Source organism: Megalops cyprinoides, chromosome 3 (genome assembly GCF_013368585.1).
Source record: "Megalops cyprinoides isolate fMegCyp1 chromosome 3, fMegCyp1.pri, whole genome shotgun sequence".
Taxonomy (NCBI): domain Eukaryota; kingdom Metazoa; phylum Chordata; class Actinopteri; order Elopiformes; family Megalopidae; genus Megalops; species Megalops cyprinoides.
In genome coordinates, this window is record NC_050585.1 from 45,158,276 (window position 1) to 45,180,205 (window position 21,930).

A 21,930-nucleotide genomic window follows, 5' to 3' on the forward strand; every position below is an offset into this window, starting at 1 on the left:
ATTATTATTCATTTTAGCTGAATTGGACTCGGATTACTCATATTCATGGACAACAGATGTTGCTTTAGTCCAAATAGCAATAGTTGGAAATTGAAAATTATTTATAACTCAGTAAGAGCCATTTGTAAAATACAGTATATTCATTAAAATATGGTCAAACATACAACAAACTTTAGTGTGACCGCTATGTTACAATTGCTAGATGAATACCATTCAGATTTGAGACATCAGACTTTTAAATTGGCGCCTGAGTCTCATTCTGGTGACTTTTGACTTGAGCTGACTTGACTCAAGTCTCTTAAGTTAGGACGTCAGACTCATTGGTTAAATAAGTGAAACTTGATCCAGGTTAAAATTTTCCACATTCCTGCCAATTGCAGGAAGCTTATCTTTTGTGGCTCTGGCACATCTTATCATTATTTTTTTGACTAAAACATGTTTTAAAACCATATACAGGCATACCTCAGTTAACTCATTGTTACGAAGCACCTTCATTACAATGTATTCTATGTTAAAAGGTGTTTCATTTTGTTCTCCAGAAATCACAAGAGGCAATTCAAACAGTTCTTTCTCCTCAGTCATTAACAGAGGTATGCTTGTATTTGAAACTACAAGCCATACTGTGTGTAGGATAATAAAAAAAAGTATATGTAACAGACAATATTCTCAAAATTCTGCTGTAAGTCTACAACCGTCTTTCCACAAAGAATGCATTCCTGTGTGAAAATAACTTCATTTAAACATAGCGTGGTAAACAAGGGATAATCACTCCTGCTGGGGCGTGGACCTGCTTCTTATTGTTGCAATGCAGTTGCCATGGTGACAGGTTTTAAAACGTGAGAAGTACCATATTGGGTAACGGTAAATTGGTTTGTGTGAAAGGAGAAAAAAAACTGCTTTCCATGCTCAAAAGAAAATAAACAACAATGAAGTTCTATCAAAGTTCTCTGCTCAAAGTTCTCTGTGTCAAAGATTGCAGTCTGCAGCAGGTGCAGACATTTAACCTTCAAGCAGATGTTACTGGCGTGAGACAATCAATTTAAATGAGATTTCCATTATTTTGTCATGAAACTGCATCCACTAATTCTTTTCTGAATCCAAGTGCACATGGAATGCATCCCCACAGCAACAGAAATTTTATTTAGGCATGCATTGAAAAGTAATTGTTTAGATTACATTTTTTTGATAGTTTTCAAATTGAGAGATTAACCACTGCACTGTTTTTTGCGTTCTTTTGTAATGAACTATGTAAGACAGTGTTAGGGATAAGAATAATTCTCTGTACAAATGCAAACAGTAGATAAGCATTATATATGGAGCAAAACATGTGAATTTAAGTATTCTCTGTGTGATTCTGCACCGAAGGGGGAGAAGCAAGAACACTCAGAGGAAGTGAGTGTATTGCTAGAGGGTGCGCTCACAGGAAGTGGCCGTGCGGCACTGTGTGTGGAGACTTGTGGGTTTGAAGTGCTCTTTCTCAATAGCCTGCAGCAACCTCCTCCTCCGTAGGCACATTCACAGTGCAGTTGCCTCACTGTGGCTGAACCCTGTCTGAATGAGAGGCACCTCAGTGTTTGGTTTGAAAAAACAAAAGGTTTCATCTCCATTTAAAGGGTTTTGCACTTGGGACACTCCCATCACTGCGGATGAATACATACGTCACTGGTGTGCTTGATTTATCCTTTCAAAAAGGTGCAACAGGTGCGCTGCTGAAAAGATGACTTCCAAGGGTCGAGACCTCAGTCGACAGATGGAGATGATGGAGAAGTTACTAACCGGACACCCCATGGGAAAGCCTCTCATCAGTAGCGAATCCTCGCTGGGGGGTATGCTCAATCTGACTCCCTCACTACTGTTTCTCTGACTCTGGGGTATTCAGTCCCTGTAAAAGGGTGCAGCCCGGCGCAAAAGAACATCTGTTAACATGGTGGGACGTAGAGCTAACAGTGTGCTCTCTTTTCATATAAGGCTGTACCAGACGAAAAACAGATTAGTGTTGGTTGCAACAGATTAAAGGTATGCTCTGCAACTCTGGGTCTAATCAATATGCTGTACAGAGTCACGCCAAGCTCTGCGGTTCTGAAAAGCAACAGCGCTTGTAGGAGGACAAAAAAGGCCGGCTGTGCGTGGCCACGTTTGCAAAAGCTCTCCATGGATTCTGTCACTCCCCAACATCTGCGAGCCGCACAAAGGCTGCTTTGGCTCCCTCCAAAAAGCATCCACGAGGTCCCTCACCACCCCGGCGAATCAGCTTTATCAGCCACCGTGACCAATCATCTTCATCAGCCTACCGGAGAGGAAACAAGCAGGGGGGTGAAGCGATTGGCTGGCACGGTGGGTGGGGCGGGTGGTGGAACACAGCCACCACCTGCATTAACGGCTTTGCTAGCCCTCAGCCTGAGCCAGTTCGCTTTGGCACCCAGTTAGCGAACCGCTAAGTTTAGACTGTGACCCGTGGTACGTCCCTGATATGAACTGCTGAGACCACGTGTTGTCATCTTCATGCCAAAACCTTTTTCACAGAAAGGCAATTTATGGTTTATAAGATATGTGCATCAGTCAGATTTTGAGAGAACTCGAAAAATAATTTGAAATGTTTTCTCTCTTTTTTTACCAGAATTTTCCAGGTTGAATATCTGTATGAAGGTGTGAAATTGGATGTCAAATTTTATCTCAGCAAATGTCCCCCTCTTATTCTCTAATTCGCCCCTTCTCTGTCTCTTTTTCCCTCTTTCTCTCAGGTGAAGTCCACTGAGCTGATGGGAGATCTGGATAAGGGCGGAGGTCATTTTCTTGCCCTCTCTTTGAGGGTTCTCCTTAGAACTGAAACAGATTTCATCGTTTCAGCCTGGGGAACATTTTGGCATGGAGTGAGTTTATTGAAAAATACATTTCAATGAATGTTATCGCTCCCAGAAATTGAAATTTAAAATGTGCATCTAAACATGACGTAACTCAAAGGATTGACCCTTCTCATGCCTTTAATGAGAGAATTTCAAATGGAAGAACCATGCAAGAGCATTGTATTTACTGATGTATTGATTTTAAAAAAGGAAAATATAGTGTTAAAAATTAAAGTACTCTATACTTTTACAGGTGTGAAATTCACTAATATTGTATCTATCTCTTGATCTGTAATGATTAAAAAGTAGAAGCATAAACAGATTACCACATACCATACCACAGTATTTCTGAAGAAACTTCTACAGCCACCTGTAGAAGTAATGCACAGCACGTCCTCCCGTCCAGCTTGCAACACAAAATTGCATTTGCCACAAGTACAGCTTTGCCTCTCAAGGGCTGTATTTTGGGCAGGATACACTATCCGTTTTTTATCCCATTACCTCCTTTGTTCCAAGGGAAAACACATTTTCAGACTGGAGATGGGGGAAAGAGGCGCCTCGATGCCTGGGATGGTTTGAGCTGATCAGAGGAGCATTTTCTCTGGCCGCATTGCTTTTTTTTTTTTTTTTTTTTACGCGAGAGGAGACACTCAACTCCCTGATGCACTTGTTTGAAGTCGGAGGAGAGCAAAGCCCCACAGAAGGAGCAAATCAATGGAGCCATGATAATGAATTATTTCCCACTTTGAGTAGGAGTCTGAGACATGATAAAAGAAGACCACATACTGTGCGGCTAACAGCCGGGGGCCTGTGCGGGAATAATGGTGCGCCTGTGCCCGAGCACTAATGCAATTTGATGGAGAAAACAGAAACTCTGGGACGGGGGGAATCTAGCAGTCCTGAACGCGAGGAGGCAAAAGGTCCCCCAACTCATTCAGAAGGATAAGCATCTCCACACTTAATTAGGAAAATTATTACACTCTAATGGAATGAACAGACACAGGGATTATCCTTAACGAAGTGATTGCACAATTATCGCAGAAATCAGACAATTTACATCACAATAGTTCTCAAGCCTGGGTTCTGTGGGGTTTTTTTAATGACTCAGCCTGTTGCTCCCACTGTAGTGGTGGAGTGAGGTACTATATTTAAATGTGTTGTTTTTGTTATTCTGTTTGGAAGTCGGTTCTCTAATTAATTGCAATGGTGTCCAGGCAAAGCAATCAATACTTCCTTTTAGATTCTGGAATTCGGAATTCTGTATACGAGTTGGAGTAAAAGCAAACATACATTTTAAAAATCTTTAAAAGTGGTCTTCATTGGATAATTATTTTGCCTCACTAATGATAATAAGCTCTCAACAGTCTGTTTGTTCACTCATCCATCTGTTTATTGATACATTACTTTGATCCGATTATAGACTCACTGGTGGTGAAACCCGATTTCATAGTGGCTTATATTACGTTTTATTTACAGTAATAATATAGTCATATACAGTAATGTATATAAAGCCTAACATTGAATCCCTATCCTTTTTGAGAGGTCATACATTCACCATGTGTGGTACCCCTAGAATCATGCACTTTCCATAAACAATTGGACATTCATAAACAATACATTTTTTTAAATTACAGTCCAAAATAACATTCCGCATAATATCTGAGAGCAGTAGAACTGTTAGCCCCGCATTGCAGAAAAAGCACTTTCCTTATTTACCAAAGACATTACCCTCCTTAAAAACATGTGCATTGCTTGTGAGCCTTTATCAGCTGAACTGACTTTCTTTGACATTTATATTGCCACGTGAAAGACCCAGAGGTGTCTACCTAACATGATTGTGGCTTTTGTTTTGCATGAGAGGGTTTTCTTCCTTCTTTGCAGTAATTACTATACAGGATAACTACAATAATGCTACATAACTGCTCTTATGCTACCAGTCCCTTTTCACAATGTGTTTCTCTACAGCTACATGTTGCCTTATACCTAGCTAGTTGATGCCTTGTTACAAAAATGACTAAAAGGGATATTATCAACACAGTTGTATTTCTCTTCAGAGTTTGTACTGTAATATAACCAGCTCATTAAAAAAAGATTTAATTTTCTATTATTTATTGGTATTATTTTAATCACTAAATCATATGAAATTTAGTAACAAATGACAGTTTCAACTTTGAATTCTAGCATGCAGCATGTAGCCCCAAAATTCCTCTTAACACTTAACACTGCACACAACACAACATCTGCAGTGTATTAAAATGAGTAAAATTATTCAACAACAACACCCACAGCAACAAAATCATTGCACTCCCTTGTCCTCCTGAACCGGGGGTTGGGTGGTGGGGTGGTTGGGGGGTGCAGGGGGGTATGGGTGGACAGAGCACTGCACAGAGACAGCATGGTGCCGGATCGTTAAGTGCATCACAAGGAGATTATTCCAAGATTAGGATGGCACCTACTGTTGCCATGGGGATTCTCGTCTCGTCTCACCTCGGTATGCAGGGGAAAACAAATGGCGGGCTTTACGCCGTGTGACGGCGGGCGGCAGAGATGAGCCGCAGTGGCCGGTGCAGAGCTGGGGGGGCCGCGCCGCAAGCCGGGGGTGGGGAGGGGGAGAGGCGGCCCCTGTTTCTGATGCACACTCCCTCAGGCACGCGGGTGACGGGGCGGTAAAGCCTGACGCGGTAGCCTCGTCGGCCTGCTGTCGCGCGAAGATCGCGGCTGACACGGGGGAGAGCAGTGGAAGGCCTTACAGATGTTCACAATTAGCCGCACCGTCCGTTAAGTCATGGGGGGGGGGGGGGGGGGGGGGGTCTTTGGAGAGTGGCACGGCTGAAAGCAGCCGCGGGAGCTGACGTGAGGGCGACGGTTTACCCGCACAACACATGGCTGCAGATAAAACAGGAAGAGGGCCCTAAAAAAGCTCTTTTGGGCGTGCTTACGTCTTTTGCAGAACGGTTTGAGCACCTGGTAGCAAACAACACAAACAAGCCAGATGACAGTTTTGAATAACTATAACGATTTCCAAAGCAAATGAAACCCCGATCTTGACAGGATTATTTATTGAACACCCGTGTGCTGCAAAAAAAAATGCACTGTTTAAGGGTCTGCTTTAAAATTTTCATAACGCAATATAAAGAGCTCGAGGGGAAAACGACTACACATCATCACAAATGAAGGATAAATGTGCACAAATTTGATGCCATTATAAATGCAAGCTCATGGTGCACTGCCCAGATGGTCCATCCTCTCCCCATGCCTCCACTCATGATGTGGTCATAACACTCCAACATGTTCCCTTTTTGATGGACAGGATACATGGATCCACTTTGGCTAACACCCGGAGTCTAACCGACCTTTGACCTCCTTCTTCCTGTTACTCAGTTCCTCCCTCTTGGTTTGTCCTTCAGTAGCGGTGCTGTACATTTTGTGTGGGTCAACGGCACAGCAGCTACTCCGGACCATGATAAATTAATTGCAGCTGTGCCCTCTGATATAGGACTGCTGTGAAAAAAATATCACAAAGGACCCTACTGGGAGGCCGTATTTAAAGAGAGCCTGAGTTCTTCAGGAATCTGGCATGTAATCCGATAAGTAGACAGCAGTGGGTGAATTCACCTATGGCTTTTCCTCAATAGGCATGTCTACAACTCAGCTTTAGGGTGTTTAAATATTTGTGCCAAAAAAACCCCACATGTTTAAAATGTAAGTACAGACCCCATTAAGGTGGCTCTGTTATTTGTGGCTCTGTTACAATATTTGAAATTCCTGAGTGAAATAATTACCGAATAACTAGCTTCTTTTTTTGTAATGAGTTGAATGTGTTTATTGGTAGAAGGTTATAAGCATTCTGTTAAGTCTACAGGACAAGAAAAATTACATTCATTCCATTAAATGTAAAACAAGGTTTTTTGGGTAGTGCCTTTGAGACAACCTCATCCCACCTACCTCTTATGCAACAAATCAAAGGGTGACATAGCTTTAAAAAAACAGCCAAAACACACACAAAAAAAGGGAAAAAATCCGAAAATCCTCATCTTTTTTTGGGGCAGTTGAGTTGACTTTCTCCAGCTAATGTTTAATTTGCGTCTCTGAGGGAGCAGTGATCTCCTTGTGATAAGCAGACCTTTCTGCTGGCCTGTGTAATCTTCCCCCATGGAGGATATACATCATACAGAGACAAGGACTGCCATGTGCTGCCCTGCTGACCTTCAGACTCCACCGGGCACCCACCGCAATCTCTTCCCCTCAACACGTTCTGCCAGCTGCTGACGGCAGGGCCCACGCCTCTGCCAACAGCCCTGTGCCCCCCCAACCCCCCCCCGTCCCGTCCCCCCCGTCCCCCCCTTCTCTCCATCTCTTTCTCCTTTCCCCCCCCTCTCTTTTTTCACTCCCTCTCTCTCTCTTTTTTCCAGCAACTTGATTAATTAAGCAGATCTGCTGACTGCGCCTGTCAGCAAAGCTCGCTGGGTCCTCATGATTCCTCTATTAAAAGGAGCGATGAAAAACAAATAGACTCACAGTATGTGTGTGTGTGTGTGTGTGTGTGTGTGTGTGTGTGTGTGTGTGTGTGGGTGGTTGGGACAGGCTGCTGTATGGAATAGCATTATTCCTAAAGTCCCCCAACACCCCCTCCCTCCCTCCACACATGCCCTAGTACCATCTCCCCTGATTTAAATGTCCATCAGTGTATTAGGATCGTGGCTCAAACCAGTAATATGACTCAAAGCAGACGTTTCACCCCAATCTGACCCGCCAGCGTATCTGCCCCAGACTGACCCCAGATCAAGTTATTTCTGACAGGTCTCGCTTACTACTGTCAGACCTGCATATCCTCGAATTTCTTTGGTTTTGTTTTTTTCTTCCATTCAGTAACATGAAAGGGAAGCATTCCATTCCAGCTTCAGACAAAACATGTGAGTCACTGGATTTATTTTTGAACACGCAGAGCCTCGGCATTAAAAACGATGTTACGCTTTCCGATGCGCTGATTACTCAGATCTCAGCAATCACAATGTGCTAGCAATGAAAGCGTATCCAGAGCAGACTGTCAGCTTGCCAAGAAGATTTAAAACTGCTCTGACAATTCCAGCTCAGCTCCTTCAAATGAGCAGATTATCTCTTTGCAGTCCTTACTCTTCTGTTACTTGTGCACGGCACAATAAATACTGAATATTGAGTCTGTTACATCAATACTAAATGTTGTCCCCCAAGGGTGGCCTCTTGCTCTGAACACCTGGGTCTTCTGGCATTGTAGGAAAGGAACTCTCTCTGGAGAGGCCAAAGCGAAATCCAATCCCGGTTTCAAACAGCCGCATCGGCTACAATTAGTGGCAAGTTATCTGAAATCACAGCCTTGGTTTTTTCTTTATGCACTGTGCCAGTGCAGTTAACCTTGAACGGTGCTTGAACAATTACAGGTTTTATCAGTCCCTGCCCACCCCTGCTCATCTCTGTTAAACATCTTGAAGCATCGCCCTGCATGAAAGACAATGAGGACAGTGGTACTCCAGGCCATCTGGATGCTAAAGGAGAAATAACTGTGTAATGACAACTATGATTCCACTAAAACCAGTCATTACTGTGGTTAATGACTGCTGAGGCTTCATGGGCCTGTGTTTTTTTGTTCTGAGTACTAAAGCTTTTAAAATGTCCCCTTGGCATTACAAATGGCTTGTTTTACACACTTGATGGTCAAAAATCAATATGATGAACTGGTCAAAAATATGTATATTGAATGTACATTTTCTACCCAGCTGTTCATTCTGGGCCAGTTATTTATTTATATATTAATGTATGTATGTATGTATGTATTTCTTTAATAATTGCGTAAATGTAAAAATATTGCAGAAATACACATTTTGTCGGAACTGGACTTTCAATGAAATTCTCTACTTTAAAACAGGAGTAAGCAGCCCTGATCCTGGACCTGTGACATTTTTGGGATTTATTTCCATCCAATCCCTGAATCCCATCATTGGATCAATGATTTGGCTTTCTTAAGCCAGGTTGCCTAGCTGGTTTTTTTTCGCCTGGTTGATCCGTGTGGTGCAGCACGCTCTGCATGGGCTTGGTTTGTCCTCCCGATCACACACTGATCCAGTTTCAGCCTAACGGCATTATGTTGAGAGAGCTGAGGGTGGACTCACGGAATGCAGTGTAGAACTCCTGCAGGGTGAGGTGGCCGTCGTTGTTGTAGTCATCGTATCGGAGGAGGTCTTGCATGGTGCACTCCAGCAGGCTGTCCTCCAGGTGGTCCTTCATTGAGATCTGCACAGGAAATGACATCGGACAGTTTGTCTCAGTTGCCTCGGTGACGCCTCAGAAAAAGCAATCACAAACCACGCGCTCCACAGGGAAATGCCTCAAGATGATTTGTCTTTTTTAAGATTTTAAACAATTTCCAGCCATGTTGTGAAAGATCTTAATTGTTTTGTGCCTCTGAGAGGAAATTCAACTGCAAATAAGTTCAGAGAAATAAATAAATCACAAACATTGTTATTTCATGCAGTAGATTTCTTTTATCTTTCACTTTTGTTTATGCTGGGGAATTGAGATCCTCTACTGTACTGTAGTAATGGATAGTTTTTTTCATACATATGCTTCATAGCATTCACAGTATATACCCTATGTCTGATCCAAGTGTTATTGTCAGAAAAAAAAATAATTCCAAAGCTAGGTTTAAAACATATCTGTTACTGAAGACAATGAAAATAATGAGACCACTGATTCCTCATGTATTTTAAAGTTGATTCAATTATTACAACAAAAAACCTATCTCAGTTAAGCCTGAGGTTTACCATAAGGGTAATAAATCCCTATCTGAGGCTTGAGAGTCCCCCAGCTTGTGTTCTGAATGGATCAGTAATGTAGGCTATATGTGGTGGTAATTATCCCACCTGTGCCAGTTCTTCACTGCCCAGGTGTCCATCTCTGTCCATGTCCAGATACTTAAACATGGTATCCACCACAGCCCTCTTCTGGTCCATGCGTGTTTCCTGCGTCTGCCCCGCCAGGCTCAGGTCCCTGGGCTGCATGTCCAGCAACATGCTCTTCAGCTTGTTGTAGTCAGCCATTGTGCACGTGTCGCCTGTAAGCCACAACATGAGAAAATCTTTAGACTTCAGTGCACTGGCTGCTGACCAGAGCTGCATTGGAAAGGCACCATTCTGCTGAGTCTTTGATTTGTACGTTTGTGTGCATGTGTGTGCGTGTGCACACGTGTATGAACATTGCACACGCATGTCTTTGTGTCTTTGTGTGTGTGTGTCTGTCTGTCTGTGTGTACAAGCATGTGAATCTGTGAGTGCACATGCAAGTTTGTGTGTCTGTGTATGTGTGTTTGTGTGCACTTCCTGTGGGGGTACAATCAATTATAACATAAGCCTTTATGCACATGAATACAAATTGTAAATACCCTCATTTGGGTACTTTTACATTTCTCTCCTTTATTGCTGGAGGATTATCACCAGTGTTTCAAACGCTGCAAGGCTTTAACCTAATCCTGTGTTTCTACAGCATGCGGGCTCTGATAAATACATGGAAGGAGGAAAATAGCCATGATTAATCAAGTACAGCAACTGTTTACTCCTTACTTGAAATAAAATTATGCAAACGTGCACCACATGCTGTGAGGTTCTCTGGGACCAGACAGGGATGAAGAAGATCGTTCCTTGTTTATTAGACATGGCTGTGTGAAACATGAAAAAAGGGGTGTGGGTTTCAAAAGAGGCAATGAGTGAAATGAAAAAAAAATCTTATTGAGATGAAGGAGTCATTAAAAATGTCCCCTCTTGCTTTTGAAGAGAGAGAGACCCCCTCCTGTGAAGACTGCATCGCCTCGTTCAGGGAGATTCAACCTCGCTTTTGACTAATGAATACTAAAGAGGGCCACAATGTTTAAAAAAAAAAAAACAACAAAAAAAGAGGTGAATCTCCAGCAAGACCGGCCCCCTCTTCCCCACCTCTAGCAGCATCTCCTTTACCCTGCTCATTAGCCCTCCTGCAGAGACCCTGCGCTCTGCCACGGTATCATTTGGGCTGGGGAGAGATCTTATCTCCTTATTACTGTATGTTGCTCTATCGTTTTATCTTCCAGGTTCGTGATGTGAACCACCGGCTGCCTAATGAATAAATTGTGGGCCCTCTCCGCAGAGCGATTCTTGTGAGTCCCAGGATGACACTTACAAGATGGTTAACTTGTTAACAACTCTCCAAGGAGCTCCCCCTCCAACCCCCCCCCCTACCCCCCGCCCGCCCACCAACACCCCCCCCGGTCACGTGTTCCCTCTGTGCCCATTCACTGTCAAAATTCCCTTTCGATACAAAATCCCTCCCCAAACTCCTGAGTTACCTGTCACAGGGTTTGGTTTTTATTCATTAGCAAGGCATTGGGTCATTTCATTGCACCTGAGCAGTTTTTTTTTTTTTTTTTTTGCCTTCCGCATTCTCCAGCTGATCAATCATTGATGAGCCTGCCGTGGAGATGGCGGGAAGGATTCTATTTTCAAGTCAAAACTCGGTAATGAAGTACATCTATCAAGCCCGTGTTCTACGGGAAAGGTCAATGGTGATTCGAGATCGGCTGTCATGACACAACCATTAATCCGAGTCCCTCAATTATCTCCCTCTTTTTGAAAGGTCTCATAACCTCACACATACGTCCTCCTTGCCAATAAATTGCAGCTGGCAAACATGGCAAGGTCTTGGCTAAATCCCTTATTAACGTTACTCCCAGGAGAAGGGTAATGGGTAATGATGTTGATGATGGACAGGCAATGAGAGAGCATTTAAAAACAAGGGTGCAAGAGACAACCTTGCCCTGAAAGTGCACAAATAAAGAGCCTGCACGATTTAAAGAATCTCATATCACTGCTTCACAGCTTTCTTTTGATTTGTATACAGCTATATTGCCTCCATGTAAGCTTTGGACACATGTGCCTTTTTAATTCTACTGAGGAAAATACAAACAAAACAAAGAAAAAAACCCACAAGCATGACTGAAGGTGGAAACACAGGATTCTCAGGGGTGAGCTTTTTACTGCCTCTGTAAAATGTTAGCTGGTCAGTCCAGAAATATAAAACCTGAAGTCCATATCCTACAGACTCCCTCGCACAATGCCTCTGTGGCAAGGAAAACACCACCAATTTCAACATTTCAAAATGTCAAGCAGAAACAAACAACCTCTCAGCCATTCGCTGGCGCAACCCAGCTCCACACAAAAAAAGGAAATGCTCAACAGCAGCTAGTCAGAGAACAGAATATTTAGAGTCTCTTTCAATTTTTGGACTGATGGTGTACGAAAAAATAAACGCACAGTAATGTATAAAATCAAGTCTGGGTCTTTGGGTCTTTGAAAGCTTTGGTACAGCTGTTCTTATCATCTAAGCGTCACTTATTTTGAAAAACGGAAAGCACTTTTCCAACACTGCATAAGAAATTCAAAGAAAACCATGCAATTTCAACAGGACGCCTGTGCTACTGCTAAATTTATGAGAGTGCAGCCTTCAATGGCTGGGGAGTGATTTGTTTTTTATTATCATCTTTTTGTGGTCATTTTTGTGCAGATAGTGTAGATCAGAGATAATTGCAGAGGGGAGAGACCCTCATCAGCACCTAAGGTTAATCAGAGACAGTATCTTGTTTTATTTATGGATTCAGTTCCAGGCAACTGCAAAGTCATGTGAAGATACAATGATCTATCTGTCACATTCTCCATTTGCCCTTGTAAAAGGTAGTGCATTTTTATAAAATTGAAATAAATGTTTCAACATACAGCATGGTTCTTAATCCAGATATGGCATATGATCCTCCATTCTGCAGCAAATGAACTAAATGAGGGGTGAGTTTACTTTTTGGCTTTGGCTGCAACTGGATATAGTAGTCTGAGAGACAGCACTAAATAACTGACTGATCGAGCAGCTCCAAAATGACCATACTTCTGCTTTTTTTTGGTCTTTACATTATATTAGATTAGAATTCCGTAATGTCCTAAATGAGGCCATTCATTTTGCAGCCAAAAAAGTCCAAATAGTACTAACTCCATGTACATACAAAGCTTACCAGACAATAAGTCCATCAAAGCAGTCATAGCTTATTGTAATGCCCGTTCAGTTTCTGTTATGAAAGGAAGGTATGCCTGAATTATCTTTGAAAATTATGAGAAATGCCAAGCATGTCTTGAGGAAAACAAAAAAAAAGCTGCTTGTGCTTAGTTTGAAAGCAAACTTGCCATCAAAGCACATTTTCAGATTTCTGTGTTCATGTTATTTAAGTGGTCGAGGTGGTAAGGTGTCATGCATTAACCATTACTGTTGGCTGCCTGCCTCTGTGTCCTGCTCAGTAATTCTCATCACATAAAGACCATATTCTCAATTTTTCATTAGGTGATAGATGTTGTCTTCTATTAGTTTTTTATTTTTTTGCTGAATTTGTTTACGCCCTAAAAATCAATCTGTCGCGCCTCCACTGATGCTCTGTTGAATAGCAAATTGTCCAATAACACATGACCTTTGTGATACACAGATGAAATCATCATAAAAAGATACCACAGAGGAGTTGATTTTATTTTGTTCTGATTCCATTCTGCTTTCATCTCCTTTTTTTTTAAAAAAAAAAAAGCCAGAAATGCATTCTGGGAAGGGGAATCAGAATATGTGGGCAGCCAGGGTTATTTGTGTACATATTCCTCAGTTTTTCCTGTTCGCCAATGCTTGCTTCTGACACTCCCAATCTTCGAACCCTTTCCTATTAGCAGAGACCAAATTGCTTTGATTCCTGGGAGATGCACTGCATTCTGTGATGGTCCATGGGTGACCGGCAGAGCTATCATATTAGATCATACTGCCAATGCAACTTTAAGTGAAAAAAGAAAGCTGTATCCCTCTGGCAATAGAAAATACTCAAAGGCTGTATTTTTATATTTTCGGCCATCTGCTACCTTGGGAGAGGGAATACATTCTCAGCACAAGGCGGGGAATACAGGCAATTTCACAATCATAACTCAAATACTGAAATGTATTTTGCCACATATCACCCAATGAATATCACCATTAACTAATCTCACAACAAACACTTGCCCTATATATATATAACTAAGACAAAAAGCAATGTAACAGAAAACACCTCCCATTGTCATGTCGTGGTATAAGAATGAATGTTTACAATGTATCTCAAATGCTTGCACCTGTAAAAAGTCTTTACCGTGTACATCGGTTTGACTGCGATTATTTCAGTATATATTCATCTCAGGAGAATGTCAGCCTTTTATAGCCAGTGAATCATTCAATGGGTGCATCTGCATGGCACATGTTAACAGACAGAGTCTCTGTACCCTGAGACGGAATAAATGAGAACAGATTGCCAGATGAGAGTTATTGGCAGTGCAGCGGAGGAGAAACACTTTATGGGGCTGCCGTTGAGGCCACCATTGCTCAAACAGTATTTCAGCACTAAGCAATTCCTCCCACTGGCTCCACTTCTCTGGCCGCGCTCTGCAGGCCGAGTTAACAGAGAGCCGGAGAGAAGTGGGGAAGCAATCCATTCCGAGGTGGAAGATTTAAATGGGACTTCAATTGCGTAAAACGGAGTCCGCATTTTGGAATGGTCCAAGTGTATATATGCAGGGCGCAGTACTTTTCAATTCAGATAATGAAAACCATCATTTTATTTCAAGCATTGCTTGGGAGCATCACTTACATGTGTGAAAGGTTTAGAAGTGCTCTGTCAAGCAGGAAAAAAATAGACTACAGCTGTGAGATAGACTTATCTACAGTTATCAAGCTAGAAAAGGCACAGAATCCATTTCCTTCACTTCTGGTTTCACCACCCTTGCTCTCAGGTTTAGAAATAAAGTGCACAGAATGTAAATGGTGATTCTAAGTCAAGACCAGAATATTAACCATGGATAAACTAAATAAATTATAATTAAGATGGTGGGGAAAAAAATCAAGGGATTCACTGTGGTTAGACTGTACTAAGATATTTATAAAACATAGACTACAAACGGTGCCTTACCCCAACTTAAACAGTCTAGACACCTTGTTAATACATGGGACTAAACGCAACCTCGATGTCAGCCACAGGTAATCCCAAACTGACACACACAGATTAATGTGAGTAGCATTTCACTGTACCTACCCTGTTGTAAAGGATTGAAACAGAGAATAATTGTGAAGCCGCCCCAACACACGGCTAATAGATTAGGAATACAAGTCCAGCCGTTGATTACATTTTCAGCCTCAATTTCTCCCACACCTGCAGCGTAAGCCGCAGTAATCTCCCAGCTTCCTGTGCCTGTTCTCTGAGCTGGACCTGCAGTCCCGTGGGAGGGGGGCTTTAAATTGCCTGCTGGTGGCTTCACTGACTCCGTTCGAAGGGGGAAAAAAAGAGCCCCTTCACAAGCACCCATTATTAGCCATTTCTGTAAAATCTGTGACCTTGTATGTAAGTTTCCAGGAGAGAGAGAGAGAGAGAGAGGAATGGCTTTACAAGATGTGTTAATGTACAAACAATATGTACAGCTCTGTTTCTGTACTCTGTGGATGAATCTCGATCACAGATGGATCCAGTAACAAAAGCGGCCAGGAAGAAGTGAATAAAAAGCAAAAGAAAAAGACAACTGGGGACCTTACAGGAAGATCCTGTTATTCATCGCTTGGCTCTTAGCAGCTGCTTTGCCAGGACATTAAGACTGTAAAGAAGACACAGGTAAAGTAAAACGGATGTGAGGAAAATATAAAAATCACCCTGAGACTGTCCTGAGCTGCAAGATCACGCTTGGAATAGATAAATGGAAGAGCAGCTTAGTCTGTCTTCTGTTTTGAGCAGGGCACAGTGGGATTAGGCATCCTTTCCAACTCTTACCAATACCAGCATAAAATGCCTTCCAGTAATTTTCTCTGGGTAGAAAAGAAACACGTTCAAATTCCATTGTGGTCAATGGTACTTTCTAGCGTGCCCTCCACTATCACCTCATGACTTTTGACCTTCTGGGCAATTCCCCAACTTGGTGTGATTTCTGTTAGGGTAGGGTGGGAATTTACCAGTGCTGGTGCAGATTGAACCATACGCCCGCCCCATAATTGTGTGCATTAAGTGTTGCTGGTATGGCAACACAACGCAACAATCTCAGCTGTCATTTACTAAATGCATTGTCGCAGGAGACCCTGGTTTAGGTGACAAGCAATAATCAAAGAAACAATGCACTGCATGAGCAGCCCTTCACTGACAGAAAGTTAGCCAGAGCATTCAGACAAACTTCACACAAACTTGGTCTATCTCTCGCAGCGCACTGGTAAAATTGGCACATTACTGCAGTGCTTGGGAAGAGGGGACATGTGTGACAGACATTTCTTTTCTGCATGCAAATAGCAAAGTGCTTGCATAAATTGCCAGGTGACTACCCTCAGGGGTCCACACCTGCTCTGAAATATTATTTCCATTCAAATATTAAATATCTAATCACTAAACCCCTTCTGGTGCACTTTGTCTGATTAGCTGATATAATTTTCATCACCAAAAAATATGTGCACTAATATGAATGACAGCAGAACAGGATAAACACATTTTTCTCCTTTTTGTTTTTGAAGAGATTTTTTTATTTTTAATCTTTTATTTTTATTTTAATCATTAAATTTTGGTGAAGGAACTGCTCACAGAAATGTCAACCTTTTCAGAATTTAAGGACACTTATTCACTGAATTTAAGGACACTATTCACTGAAAAATTGAAGTATTAGCATTTTACATTTGCCAACAACAAAAATATATGTCATAAGTTTTTTAAGGTGACAAGACCTACTTAAATGTCTCATCATTTTAGTCTACGGGAAGCAAAGAGAGCAAGCACATGTTATGTTAAGGTGAAAAGCGATTTGACACCTGACAGGAATGCTACAATTATATGATTATTACAACTCGGAGATGTGACAGGCATTAATTGGAACCAATTCAGATGTTTAAACAGAGGAACTTTCCTCGTACTCATACAGAGATAGCAAGAAAGATAACCACATAAAATGCAATAACCTCCCACTTGCTCCTCACGTACCAGAATGACTTTGTGTCAAGCTATCACAAATCACCCGCTAATCACCTCATTAAAAAGTTATCTTCACTCCACTTTTGTTAACTATTCCCAATTTTGGTGATAGCTGTATATCATTTTATGTGAAAGGGCCTAAAAAATATATTTTTATATAGGCTGAGATGTACTCATTCTATAAAGCATGTTTCAACTTAACATATAACTACAATATTCACTTTTATTCACCCATATGCTGAAAATGATCTTCCAATTAAAATAAGAAAACCTTTTAACTTGTACTGAACCCATAACACATGCTGTCAATGTATTCAATACATTTCTAAATGTATGTATTCAGTAAGTAAATATGGGTAAATGTTTTCCAGTCCATCGAATTTCATTAATGATGTAGCACGTCAATTAGGATGGAGCACAGTCAAATTAGATAGCCAGATGGCTGATGGTACTGATGACTATTTCTGCCTTTACCTCAAAAAACTAACAACATGACAACAAATATTGATCTCTGATTGCATTATTATAAAATTTCCATCACTTCCAGTTCGCTGCTACAGTACTCTGTCAATGGAGCAGCAGGTATCCCAAAGTTGTTCTCCGCCCTTGGAACAGCACAGGTCTGTCTTTTACACCTTACACTGCATTTTTCCATCCCTTCCACTGGGTCCCACGCATGCATTTCAAAACAGCACGCTGAATCTACCAGTCGCCTTGTGACGACGAAAATGAGGCCCACTACCGCGTCCTGCCTTTTTCTGAATATATCACAGTCTAGGGAGGCCACTCTTTGATGTTTGATTTTCACCTTCAAAATGATAGTACACCTACTTGCCCTTTATTGGGGTGCAGCATAAAGTAATGTGTTTGCCATCACTACCAGAACTGTTATTAGCGGAAACACCTGCCAATGAAACCTGACTCCTGCTGTTACCACAGTCCTCTGTATTGACCCATGAAACGATAACTCTGAGATTCAGCCTTCAAGGGCAATTCTAAAATGTGCTTCTCTTACGACAAATAATATAAGTTGATGGTGCAGACCGCGGGAAAGGGATTGGAATTTCTCACTGCGGAACCTGAGACCATTGCTTTCAATTTCCTCAGGAATGTCCAGCTGTTGCAATGATCATGTAGTTACTGTATGTGTCAATTTTTTCCTATAATTATTTTATTTCCAGCACTGAATTACGGTGCAATTTTGCCCTTATACTGCAAGACTATGTGTTACCGGTAATAGGAAACCTTACAAGACCCATCACCCCAGCTGTACTGGAGCTACGAGTTTGTCACCAAGTCATTAGTACTTTGCAAGTACAGTTCCTGAAAGTCTTGTTCTATGCCAGCAGATGTACACTGTGTGTGTGTGTGTGTGTGTGTGTGTATGTGTGTGTGAGAGAGAGAAAGCCATTACTGAAGAAGAGAATTAATGAAGAAGGAAATTAACACTGCAGCAAACATAAACCCCAGTTAAGCCAGTTTACTCTGACACCCACATCCTGTTGTTTGTTACACTGGCTCACAGTGTTGGCTTGATGTGGATGATATGACTGAACTTGATTCTGACATAGGTAGCACATGAAGAAAAAAATGTCATTATCACTAAAAGGTGAGAACATATGTGATGGATACTTTTCTCCATTAATTTCACTGATCAGAATTTCTACACTTAAGAAATGAAAAAAAAGAATACATGGAAGAAAACTATGCACTACTTTGCTGCTGAGCCAAGAACTGCTGAACACTAACAAGATCTTATCCAAAAACGACTTTCAGCACTGCACTTGGGGATCTGTCCTAAAATATTGTATCTCCTGTACGGATTTAAAATATTACAGAATCATAATTGCAAGAGTCATTCTTTTAGCAGCAGGCTGTCAGGCAGAATGGCATGTTTCAAAGCGAAGGTCTACAGTCATTAAAATACCCATCGGCACTCTGTCCACCCGGATTGCAAGCTGAGTTTCCCCTTCTCTATGCCTGTCATTCATTCTGCTGAGAGGAGCGGTCTCCAAGGTACCGCAAAATTGACTTTTAAACGAACGCGATAAGTTTTCTTCCCTTTTTTGCCTCTTTTCTGTGCTTTTCATTACTGCTTGACAAAGTCGCTCAAATTAACAGGAGGCACAGTTGGAAGCAACGGCCGGTCTGATAATATAACTCAAATTTACAGGTGCATCTTTCCCCTGCAGACAAGCTGCTTGTTCACAAGCATCGCCGAAGGGCAGCCCCTGCACAGATCAGATGGCCTTTATATCATCAGGATGGTCTCATAGTGGAAACATGTGATTGGACTACCACATCCATACAATACAAATATCAGTGGATCTGCTCAGTGCCTGCTCTTAACTGATGATCGTAATCAAAAAGACTGTTAGCAGGAGGCCACTCTGTGAGTCAAGTGACAGCTTGGTGGGGAATAATGTCCATTGAGAAATCACGCCATGTAAACCCTGATAAAAGTTTTTAATTCTCTCTGCCAGTGATGTAACTTGACTAGAAATAGTGGCAAAAACCCCCTCCAGGAAAATACAGGAAGATTGTAGGAATAGATAGTATTTGGGTCTTTTTGCAGACCCTTCTTAATTAAACTGCTGTACTGTGTATGCATCACCCACTTCTCATTGAAATGTTGACAAAAATAAGAAACGAGTCTCAAATTACCAAGACCTGTCCAGCAGTATTCCGCAAATTCCAGAAAGTCTTCAACTATGGTGATAATTGTGTGCATTAAAATAACTAATGAGAGTTTTCATATGAAATTGTTTGTATCCACGTCTGAAACACAAGAGAATTGAATCTGCTCAGTCTCGTTAGGCGGGAACTATGATCACACTCACGCAGAATACGATCACTTTTCAGAGCTAATACTGCAGCCCCTCCCACGGGTCCTCTGAACTTTTCACATAATTAATCATTATGGGACTAGTTATGTAAAAACAGAGTGCAATTACCACATCAAACAGCCAGAAGATGAAGACTTCATCATTCCACAATCTCTCCAGAGTAAGTAAAACAGGTACAAATTAATAATAGTCAAATTAATAATTAATTAGACCATGTAAGATGTTTGCGGGTTACCAGATGTATGTACTGCACTTGTTGAAAACGTTACGGAGTTACATGATCACACATACTTACAAATCTGCCTTTGGGAAACATTGATTTACAGAAAAAGTACAATTCAATCTGCCATTCTATTCAGTCTTATTTTATCTTACTTGAACTTATTCTCAAAAAGTGCTGTAGACTGCCAATCACAGGTCAATCCACTGATGATAGCTGTTCCTCCTTTCAAATCCATAGAGACTCCAAGATTCGCATTTGTGGAGGAAAGGTTTTTAAATTATATTTCTTCTTTTTTTATTCAGGTGATCAAAGTCATTCCATTTTCTAATGCAAAATGGTCCCCAAAGCTCTGTGGCCATTTTGTTTCCCTGCCTGTCATCTCAAAGGCAATTATACAATGCATGGAAATATGTGTGTATATGAAATATAAGGCAGTTTTGATGCCAATATGAAAAAATAAAATCCACACTACTTCATAGAACAGTTCTGCCACCAAACCCCATTCATTGCAATTCTGCGCCAGTTCATTAAGACCATCACGCAGTAACCTTTTTGTTTGGGTGGGGCATTGCACTTTGTTCAGATTACGAGTTTTATCTCAGGATTTTGAGATTATTGAATGCCTCCCCTCCCCCCAGATCACACAAAGCATTTTTTATACGGTTATCTCCAGATCATGAGATAATTTATCTCCGGATTTCTGTAAATCGGACACTAGCTGCTTACCGTCAGTGATATGCCAGCTGTCAGCCGTCAGTGCAAATGGCATACTCCACCTGCTCTATCTTAAAAAAGGCAATTCAAGCCCTTTTCCAAGGCAGTGGATTTTATTACATACAGTAGAATCCAGTGTCTTGCAATAAAATATGATACCCCATCCAAAATAAGGAGACTGACAATTACCTTTTTCACAATCATACCAAGGTAATGCAACTACATTAACTAAATCAATTCTGGTAGAGAGACACTTATAGTGTTAGTTAGTATTCTAACAATGGAAACCTATTTTGTATTGATGATGTAAGATTAGTGTCGGATGTTTTTTTTTTCTCCTTTACCTGGGATAGCACTAGAGTATGTTGCACTCCTGGGATGACAGTGATATCATCCTGTACTTTGCACATTTTTTACTCCAACCTTTCAACAAAAAACACACTCTGCATACGCATATGTAAGGTATACTCTGTAAGGTACACTGCAAACACAACCCAATATTAGCAGCTATCATTATTCACTTTGAAAATGAAGTGACAATAACTATTGGGAAACACGTTTTAAAACTCTGAAACGTCAGCAGGACATATTTAAATATGATATGATGGTCAAGCTCTCTAAACCCTGGAATAATGCATCTGGTTTCCTTTAATCCCGGGATGATGTACCTAGTAATCTCAACATAGCACAGTACAGTAACCTCTATTTATTCATCCCATATTCCTGTAATATGTAGCTACAGTATCTCTTGATCTCAGGATAATCATTTCATTCATTATCCCATGGGCTGAAGATAACACACCTTAAACAATACCATCCCACGACTGCCTGAATGTGAAATCAAATTACCTTTGTAATTCATGCAATGTGCAGAATACAGAAAGAAGTGTTAATGTGAGCCATACCCTTACTTTAATAGAAATTCTAGTAAATACTCTTCTATCTAAATATTATCTCTTGGAAATTAACTACTGGACATTGATTGAGCATATATGACAGTAATACTGTATTAACAGTCTTAGAATGAATGTGGTTTCCACCAAAGGTCATCTGAACACTTGTCCCAGAATTCATAGCTGGTGGTGTTTAATTACATCACTTTGCCAATAGTTGCAATTCATTGTATTTATAAAATTATGCACACTGATTTTTCTTACTTAGGCATTTGATCAGTTGTTATAAGACTGGATATATTACTCTGTATGTCAGGAAAGAGCATAAGTATTTGTTAACAACACTGAAAGTTTTTGTTGCTAATATCTTTGG

At 41.2% G+C, this 21,930-nt stretch overlaps 1 protein-coding gene across 2 annotated transcripts in view; it reads right to left on the bottom strand.

Moving 5' to 3' along the window:
- The window catches only part of fstl4 (follistatin-like 4), a 139,550-nt gene that overhangs the window by 37,138 nt on the left and 80,482 nt on the right, over positions 1 to 21,930 (bottom strand). For both annotated transcript variants that reach the window (XM_036524446.1, XM_036524444.1), the window contains exons 5-6: positions 9,740 to 9,930; positions 8,990 to 9,110 (exon numbers count right to left, since the gene is read on the bottom strand). In XM_036524446.1, the coding sequence (XP_036380339.1) occupies positions 8,990 to 9,110; positions 9,740 to 9,930 (312 nt within the window). The remainder of the gene's footprint in view (positions 1 to 8,989; positions 9,111 to 9,739; positions 9,931 to 21,930) is intronic.